This window comes from Malus sylvestris, chromosome 4 (assembly GCF_916048215.2).
Source record: "Malus sylvestris chromosome 4, drMalSylv7.2, whole genome shotgun sequence".
NCBI classification, from domain to species: domain Eukaryota; kingdom Viridiplantae; phylum Streptophyta; class Magnoliopsida; order Rosales; family Rosaceae; genus Malus; species Malus sylvestris.
In genome coordinates this window covers 27055941-27065781 of record NC_062263.1, presented here as the reverse complement: position 1 = coordinate 27065781, position 9841 = coordinate 27055941, and the positions used below count along the sequence as shown (strand labels likewise).

General features: G+C 35.4%; 1 protein-coding gene across 1 annotated transcript; it reads right to left on the bottom strand.

Annotated features, from left to right (window-relative positions):
- Positions 1-2966: 2966 nt before the first annotated feature.
- LOC126620151 (solute carrier family 40 member 3, chloroplastic-like) lies at positions 2967-8201 on the bottom strand. Its single transcript, XM_050288640.1, has 14 exons — positions 7494-8201; positions 6876-7086; positions 6697-6760; positions 6422-6546; positions 6249-6338; positions 5988-6161; positions 5804-5878; positions 5436-5537; positions 5232-5349; positions 4972-5118; positions 4295-4401; positions 4099-4212; positions 3312-3614; positions 2967-3222 (listed from the first exon to the last, which is right to left on the bottom strand). Exons 1-13 carry the CDS (start codon positions 7682-7684, stop codon positions 3318-3320), a joined length of 1815 nt encoding a protein of 604 aa, XP_050144597.1. The 5' UTR covers positions 7685-8201; the 3' UTR covers positions 2967-3222; positions 3312-3317.
- Positions 8202-9841: the final 1640 nt, after the last annotated feature.

Here is a 9841-nt window from a genome sequence, read left to right as displayed (position 1 = left end):
ATTTATATTTATGGCTAAATTTTTTATCATATATTTTTATTTTTAGTTTGTACCCATTTTTAATTTGCAACCCTTTTTTAATTTGTACCAATTTTCCTTTCAGTTTTAATTTGTACCCATATATTAATTTCTTTTTGTGCCCATATTTTTTAAAGTTTTATTTGTATTGTACCCATATTTTTTTATTTATTTGTACCCATTTTTATTTTTGCTAAATGTACCCATTTTGAAGAATGTACCCATGTTTTGATACAATAATTTTTTGGTTATTTTTTATGAATGTACCCATGTTTACACACACACACACAATAGTATATTTATATTTTAATATTTTTAATCCCACAAATTATGGTTTTTTATTTAAAATCTCATTACTATAAACAACTATAAATTTTAATTTTTAATTTAAAAAATATAGTAACGTACATAGAAATAAATTATCAATTAATTTCAGGGACTTGGATCAAAAATTGAAAACCAACAAGGTTTCAGTCAAAGACTGTTCATAACTAGGGACCGCATCCAAAGTCTCCCTTAAAAACATTTGAGAAAAAAATAAGATGGTAGAGAGTCAATAAGGAGTTTCACTTTTAAGAAAATTTCCTTAGCATTTTTCAAGTCGATAAATTAATTATACGAGTTCAAATACTCTGCACTGAAAAAGGTTGTGGCCTCTCTAAAAACGTGACACTTATCCAATCACAAACGAACCTCAACTAGGTTAACTTCTGGAAATTAATTATACGAGTTCAAATCTTATGTCCTAAAAAAAAGTTGTGACTCTCTAAAAACGTGACACTTATCCAATCACAAACAAACCTTAACTAGATTAACTTCTGTTATCTGCAAAGTTTGGAATAAAAAAAAAACAAAAATTAAACGTGTCAAGTTTTTAGAGAGGTCAAAGAGAGTCCTCAACCTTTTTTTTTTTGAAAAAATTGAAATAGATCCAATTTTATAGGCCTACTTTTGAAATAGATTCAATTTTTAGTTACTTTGAACCCATATCAAAAGACCCCTGTTTTTTTAGTGAAACGTTTTGAACATGAAGATGGTCAAATTCTACAACATTTCATATTTTCGACGACGGCTACTAGTCTACTACTATGACCTGATGCCTAATTGGTTACAAGGACTTTTATTACCCGATGAGCAATTGGTCTTAGCGATTTTATACGGTGATTATGAGTATTTTAGATTTTAAATTTTTTAACAGTTAGATCATTGATGAAAAACATTAAGATTTGACCATTAAAACACTTAGAGTATTTTATATTTTGAAGTACCATAAAATTTTTGTTAGTCTAGACCGTAAATACTGTTGTAGAAAATATTATTAATGTTTATACTATGATGTATTTGGCGATTGTGATATTCACAACACAAGTTTAGTTTTTGATAACTGTAAAATCAAATTAAAAGCACATTGTTTAACCAATTATTTATCTTATTTTTCATATTTAACACATTACAAGATCATATCACGTAATTTAAGAGATATAAATTACAATACATAACCGAATATACTCCATATTTTACCCTAGATTCAGAGGTGCTGAAATCAATAGTCTTTGAATAAATAAATTCAATTAAAGTGTTAATATATCCATGCATGGCACAAACACTAACATAGGAGTTTGACGGTAACAGTTTTAGTTTATGTGTTCTTGGAAGAAGAGGTGAAGCAAGCGTGACGGGTACGTGCTGTTACTGTTAGTAAATTGGAAACCCAATGCCCCCAGATGTATAGCAACAACATAATCCGGTTTTCTAAACTTGCACCCTCCCAAGAAAAAGAGAAGAGTTTTGTATTTGTATATGTACGAGAGAGATGCCACAACGCAATCTGGCAAATTTCTATGTCCACTGTCAGGACTTAGGCTCTCACTGCCTTGCATGCATTATTGTTATCGAAGTTTTTGGCATAGCATTAAACGAAGATATTTTTCAATGTTATCGAAACACAAGACGATACAAGGTGTGTCATAATATAACTGAATGGATACTGAAAAATATCTTGTTTCCACTTATATTGTGAGGTTAAGCTTATACCATTTCCCGTTAGTATAGATAATATCGTTTGTTAAAAAAAAAAAAACGTAATCGTCAACAAGCCCTAGTGGGAATAATTTACATCAACAGAGTCAAGTTCATTTATTTGTTTTTTAGAGCATCTCTAATGCAAGGACTCAAATATTTAAGTCCAAATATAATGCAAAATATCTCAAATGCACATGAAAACTTATATTTTGCTTTCGAGGTAAAGTGGGACCAAAATTTATATTTCAATATGAGATTTGAGCATTGAGTCTAATCATCTCCAATGTACATATCCAAAATTGTTTCAATGTTTTCTCCTTCAACACAATGACTCAAATCTTAAAACTCAAAATGAGTCTTAAGATTTAAGTCTTCACATTGGAGAAGAAAACTAAAATACGTAAATCCGCTACCTTTTTGAGACCCATATATGAAAATATAGGTCTTAGCATTGGAAATGCTTTGAAGGGATGGAGTTTACAAACTGTTAGTTGGTGGGCAAAATTTTGAGTATAGCCGGAATATGTTCCCTCTCTCATCATATGATATGTAAAATCCATCCCTCCAATTACAACAGTCTGTGCAAACAAGGGCAAAAGATGGATGCAAGGAATCTAGAAGCTGGTTTTGGTACAGCCGCTACCCGTTTGAAACTATTGATGCAAAATACCACAGCTTTTCATCTGTGTACACGTACCAAAGGGATCGCTAATGTTTCAACTTTTGGTGCTTTTTCTTCTGATTTTTTACTGCATTCATGGCTTTAATGACAAAGCCATGATGCACCGGGGGAACAAGATGCAAAGTTACCATGAACGAGGGAGCCCCCGGAGGAATATTGGAATACGATTCACTACGATATTTCAGCAACCCTGTGACGACATTCAGTTCGCACTTCGAATAAAGCGTGATTGCCGGGGGAACGATTTTGAATAAAATCAAATGCTTTACAAATGTTTCAAAATGTATGTACAAAGTTGAGCCTGTTGAAGCTAATCCGTATCTATATGAGATATTATACAAAGGCGTGCTACAGATTCTAGCCAAGAAAACGTATGAACTGTGACCATGAGCAACAAAATATACCTCACAGTACACGTCGGCATCGTAAAAGGTCTTGCTATCATATCTTGGTTCTGATTACGTATAACAGCCTTTGCACCAGGGCCATAGAAAGTAAAACTGCAGATAGTGCAAGTTCATTCAGACTTGGCTGACATGTAAAATGTACAAGAATTAATAGCCTCAATCATGTAAAAAAGACTACTTACATTAAGTTATTGACACCGAGCATCAAAAGAGAAGAGACTTCTTTGTTCGTCTGATGGATTCAACAACCACCGGCAGAACATCCACGCTGCCCCAACCACTGAAAGGAGCGATAACACTGCTAGAAAGCCAAAATGTGAAACGTCATTGGCAATTATTGCAATTCCCCACATTGTAAACTCTGCCAGACTAGCAACAGCAACTTCTGTTGTGCCAATAATATTTGCTTTGGATGATGGAATCCCAGTTTGAAGAATCTGTGCTGCCACAACATCGTACGACATGTGCCCCAGCCTTGATAATACCTGCATACAAAAAGGTACACGAAAATAAAGATAACAAGAAAATGTCTAAAAAGCGTGACAAAAAGCACCTGTTCTCCAATATTCTCTCTAGTACATATAATTGCAAGTGGAGCATCTGCCACTACAATTGAAACGTTTGCTTTGATGACTAGCTGACGCAGGCAGCAGTCACCACTGAAATCTCCTCATAAAAAGAAGCCTCAACATTATCTAAATTATGTACAGATATAGCAGATCAGTCTAAGAATCCCCAATTCTGAAAAGAATTCCTCATCATGCTCTCAGATCTAACCTAATATCATAAGTCCCATTCCCAATCGATTCACTACTTGATTTTCTTAGCAGCTCATACGTAACTATCATCTGAATCCCAAATCTTATTTCTTAACTATTAAGTCCTTTCTTCATAAGCTTTTGTATTTCAGTTCACATTTAGTCTCTTAATCTCATATAGGAAAAAAGAATGATAAATAAAAATTCTTACAATCAAACACAAGAAGAATAGAAGGGGGCTCTGCTGGGAGGAAGACCCACTACAATAAACAGCAACAGCAACGGTGAGAAGTGAAGCTTGAAATATTAATCCCGCTGCTCCTGCCTGGATAAGAAGCTCCATCAGCTATAGACAGACTATAATGCGACAATGGACTGTAACATGATAACAATGCAAATTAGCCAACCTTTAAGATGCCAAGTCGCCTGACCAGGCTTGCCGACACAAATGTCGCTGCAACACCCATAAAAGCACACAGTCCACTAAAACCCCCAATAATAGATGGATTTAGACCTGTTGTCACAATACCTTGGAGTTAGAATGGGGCTTACAAAGAAGCCAACGAAAAGGTTTATATAACCACAGCAGAAGAGGCGTATACATATGTCTATAATTGAAAATCGATGATGAAGTCATATTCACACTAGAGCACGATTTAAGTGATCTCCTTTTTTTGCCTACACTGTGGATGTAATAAACAATATGCATGAATCAGTAGGGTTATTAACTTCTAGATGTTGTGCTTAAGAGCTTTTTCTCATCACAAATGAAATTTATTGTTATTAACACGTGCATTAATTGGGTATATTTCAGGGTGGCGTGCTATTGGGTCCGACTCTCTTGGCCGAACTTCCTTATTTTTCCTTCCATTTATTCCTTTCCCCCACCCACCCCCCGCGCACGATGAATAGTGTTTACTCCTAAATGCACGTTGATAAGAGCCTGTTCTAACCGAGCTATTAGGTGCTTTCAGAACCTGGGCCTTGAATTAATTGCAAAACAATGAAGGCCTTTCATAAAATGCATGTAAAAGGCGACAAATTTCAGACCAAAAAATATAAGGCTAAAAGGCATGACAAGTACCACTCTGCGTTAGAAATGCTGTCATCAAACTGCCTGGAGTGAGTACAACATTAAAATAGAGCAGTACATAGGCTAGGCTAGCAGGAAGAACTGGTTGCTGCATGTACTCCTTCCATCCAAGTTTAATAGCTGCCACACCTTTATCCACTGATTCCAGAAAACAGAACCAGTTGGGAACTTAGGACGGTATCAGAAGTATCTTTCGATTACAAAAGAGGTGGTCAGACTTCCTTATATAAAAGATAGAAGCATAAATTTACCTATATCATTGGTATCAAACAGAGATACTTCTGTAGACGTTCTACAACAAGTTTGTGAACATTTTGGGCGGTCAAGAACCCCACTCGAAAGCTTGTTGGTCAAACATGTGAGAACAATCTGAGAAATGGAAATTCTTAAGTCGATAATAAAAGTGACAATTTTCAAGCAAAATATTGAAACTGAGTAAGGAGAAGAGAAATTACCGCAAAAGGCAATGACCACACCATCAAACCTCCAGAAAATTTCAAGCAAGTTACTGGGTCATAGTTTGATAGAAGAATGCCAAATAGTGATGCTCCGGCAATCTGTAAATACAAAGTTATAAATCTCCTCAAGCTTCCCCAAAAAATATCATCTTTTTTCTTTAAGTTCTAACCTAAAGTAGCATCTACTGGAATTAGCCCAAATATTATCTAGAATAACCATAACCATGTGCCTAGAATTTGTTAACTCTAAGGAATATTTGCATATTAAATTTCAAATAAAAGGGAAAATATTTCACCATTAACCACATATGAAAATTCCATGGAGGTATTGTTAAAGAATAAATGATCATAAGATTAGAAAATACCTCACAGAGAAGATCAATTCGATTAAGAACAGCATTTGCTTGGGCAAGCGCAATTGGCCTGTTCACTCCTGCCAACTGTTTACATGGGAATGTTTAAGCCAAAGAAAACTTGGAAGGATAAAACTATGTGCGTGCATGTGTATGAGTATCCTAACGAAACAAGGAAATGTCAAAATAGCAGTACCAGCACCACCCAATCACGCTCCATAGCAACCCCCAATGCTACACCAGATAGCCTCTCCACAGCCCCAGCTAGTACAAGTACAATGAACCAAGGGCGGTGAAGAAGGGATGACACAGAAGGAGGAACAGAATGCGCATAGATTATCAGCGCTGCAGATAACAACTGAGCAGCTGCCTGAATGAAAGAAAACAGTTAGAACACAAAAGTTTGAATATTCGTCCTGCATACATCTTTGGGTGCAGTGCAAACCAAACTTCTCACCTGGATAATATTAAGACAGTTATACGCAGGTACTCTGGGGAAATGATCCATAAGTGTGCCAACTAAGGGGCCTCCAGCAATTATCGCAAGCTGTTTAAAATGAATTTGAGCTAGTTAGGAAGTAATGTTTCCTACCGCTTTTTCCTATATACTTAATTTATCTCAATAGCAACCTTACTAAAGAAACCCATAAACGCCACTGGTAGAAGGCTTGGATATATCAATGCGATAGCAGAGGGCCAAGAAAAATTCCAAAATTGCTCCACTAAATTTCCAGCTAGACAACTAGCATAGAGAGCTGAAAAATTATGCCCGTTGGATCAGAAATCACCTCAAGGATTCCAAATCATTCACATCAACTATTTTATTATTTAAATGACACATCAAAGACAGCTTAGGAAAGATACATCACCATGCTTTACTTGGACTATTGAAGGAAGGCTCTTACCATATAATCCCATTGGATGGGCCGGAGTAGCTGCAAGCGTATGTTGCTCCTCTTTTGATAAAACCTAAGCAAAGGAAAAAAAATGACATGATAAATCTGACAAGACCTAACAGTAATGCAGTACTGAAATGGTAATGAAAAAGAAAAAGAAAAGGTTCATAGACAATTTTGTAACTTACAGGCAGTGTCGTCAAGAGACAATCTACATAAGTATCTTCAGTTAGTAAACTCAAAGATTCGGTCTCAAGCATATCAACAATTGGGACTGAGCAACCAGAGCAACCAGGCTCTGCAACAGATGATTCCTCTTGGACCTCATTGTCAGTAGCCACGCGGTTGAAGTGTACATCGGTGTTGGTTATCGAACACCTTGAACTAAAACTGTCGAATCTGTTATCCAAGGCACAGGAAAAGCAACACTGTTAATAAACACAAGATTCGTAGTGTTTTTTCGATTACAATGTTGCTTTAAAAATTTTGAACTGAACTCTTGAAAGGGTCCATCTATTTATTTCATACAAACTTAAAAAAAACCTCGATAGATTTAAGTACAAGTCCCACTATGATATAACAATCCAAATTCAAACTTTCTGCCCTTCTAGTTTCTCTTATTTTCCCTACTCATCCCATTCTCCTTCACTTTTCATCAATCTAACAAGCTTATCATAAACTTGATTACATATTTGATTACCAAACCAATTGAAGTAAAACATTTCAAAATTCCATAACTTACTTCCATTTTCTTTCACGTTCACAAGCAAACCAAATGACATACAAACAAAAACCACAAAGCTTACCTCTGAGAACCAACAGAAAGGTGCCTCAAGCCCAACCATCTGCCAGAATCAATTCGATAGCGAATTCGAGAGGAGGGCCGTGGCTGCCTCGATGAAACAGAAGCCCGGCAAGCAGGGAATAAACTAGTAGATGAATTGAAGGAGAGAGAATACTGTGAGAGAGTAACCCCAAAACCGCTACCCGAAGCCATTGATTCTGTTGGCTCCAAAGCTTCAAATCCCAGTTGGGTTCTTGCCCACTCATGCGGCCTCCACAACTAAGCTACCGTTTTGCTCAGTTTCTCAAATTTTCTCAGAAAATCACAGAGGGCACCTCGCAAAGCTTAAAAAGAAGCTTAAAGTATGGTCTTTTGGGGTTAATTTTTTTCTGGATTGTAATTCAAAAGATAGGAACTTGGTTCAGATAAATCAAGATTTTTCTGATGTTTTGGGTTTGCCTTGCAGAATTGTAGCCAATAACAGATGGGTTCCTCTCAGACTCCATGAACTACGAAGAAAAAATGGGTTTTTGGGTATGGAATTTATGTGGGTCAATTGAAAGAGAGGGATTTGGTGATAAAAAGTTGATCACTTCAATAATTTTATGGGGGCATATTTTTTGTTGGTTTTAGCTTGGTTTCATGGCCTTATCCATGCCTGGAGTTTTCTGAGTCCGCCGCGGAAAGTTCAAAGTGGTCTTGTTATGTCGCATTGTTTGTGTTGTGGCTCTAAAATTTCATGGGTGAAAAGAGTTTGAAGGTGTGGGGTTGGGGTGTTTTATACGTAAGCATTCGGAATATGAGTCGGGTCATCAACTCACTATTACCACAAAAGGACATTTATAACGCTAACAAGATGTAACATGTTTTAAAGTTTCCAATGATCGACATTTTAAAAGTACGTGCAACCAGGAGAGGATGGAAATACAGACCACCTGAGTTCAGAAAATATACGTGTGGAGGTTTTCCGAGAATTCTTCAAATGTTTGGTACGAATCCTTTTTGTGCTTACTAAATGTTTAATGTAATGCATGCTAGACATATGTTGACATGTTGCATCGACAATACTTGACAAGTTCTTTTTATATCACTCATCAAATTACTTCTGTATATGCCAATATATGTTGACATGTGCACAACAAGCCCAATAAGTAAATGAAATGATTTTTTTTATGCGTGCTTCGCACTTTGTTCTTATCTAAAAAACTTGTATTTAACATTAGAACTTCCAAAGTTCAAATCTTGGATATGTCACTACGTGCAGCAACATATTATATATTATTGTACTAATGCATTTTACCACTTTTTAGCATAGCACATTTTGATTTGCATCACGAAGAAGGTGTAGGGTTGTGTTTGGTACATGGAATGCGGAAGAATTTCGTGTTTCTCGTTGGGTTAGGAAAAAAATTCAACAAATAACTCTATCGTTAAAATAAATAAATAAATAAACACAACCCAAATGAACATAACAATGTAACAGCATAGTTTATTTAATTTAATTTAATTTGCACATAGTCATATAACACTAACAAGATGTCACATAATTCAAAGTAACATCTAAAAGAAACTCAGATAACATTCCATAAACCACATAATAATACATGTATTTTTTTTATGTGGTTCAGAAGATTGAAGTAATGAGACATAACAAGAATTGAATCATTATTGATACAAAGGGCCTTTAATTTTAATTTGCTTAAAGGCATTTTATACAAGGGCCTTTAAATGTGCTCATTTTAGACAATGTTTGTGTTTCCTATAGGAAAATTACTTGTCATTCGCTTATGATTAATGTGTTTTTACCATACGAACATTATAAATAAATCGTTCATATTCTTTATCATCATCTAAAAATCATATTTGTAAAAAATATTTCAATTTAGAGATCGTTTAGACATTTATATACATAACAAATGAACGGTTCATCATAAATATGCTACTTGTAACTTGTAACCAAAATCGTCAACTAATGTGATAGGCATGAATGACTAAACGATCTCTTATTTAAACGGTTTTTTAAATATAATCTTTAAATAATGTTAAAAACATAAAGTAGTTATAATTACAATTTCGTACGATAAAAACATGTTAATCATAAATAGGAAAACACATAAATTCCCGACACAAGCAGTATACTAAAAAATTTCCATTCCGAAGCTATAATTAAGTTGTGTCTCGTAACTGAGGTGTTATTCACCCCTGAGTTGGAAAGGAAGATTAGTTTGGGATACAAAAGGGTGCGTTTGGTACGCAGACGGGTCGGGACGGGACGGGACGGAACGAAGGTGTAATTTTTGAAAAAGACATGGGGTATATTTGTCTTAAAATGGTAAAACATTGTGTTCCACATACGTGGAACAAACCCGT

Bases quoted from the DNA above. Each gene is read 5' to 3' on its own strand.
- LOC126620151 (XM_050288640.1), bottom strand. From the start codon at position 7,684: ATGGCTTCGGGTAGCGGTTTTGGGGTTACTCTCTCACAGTATTCTCTC. The intron at 6,761-6,875 runs GTAAGTTACAAA...TCCTTTGCTTAG, and splicing joins GTCTCTTGACGACACTGCCT to GTTTTATCAAAAGAGGAGCA. The intron at 6,339-6,421 runs GTTGCTATTGAG...CATTTTAAACAG, and splicing joins TTATGGGTTTCTTTAGTAAG to CTTGCGATAATTGCTGGAGG.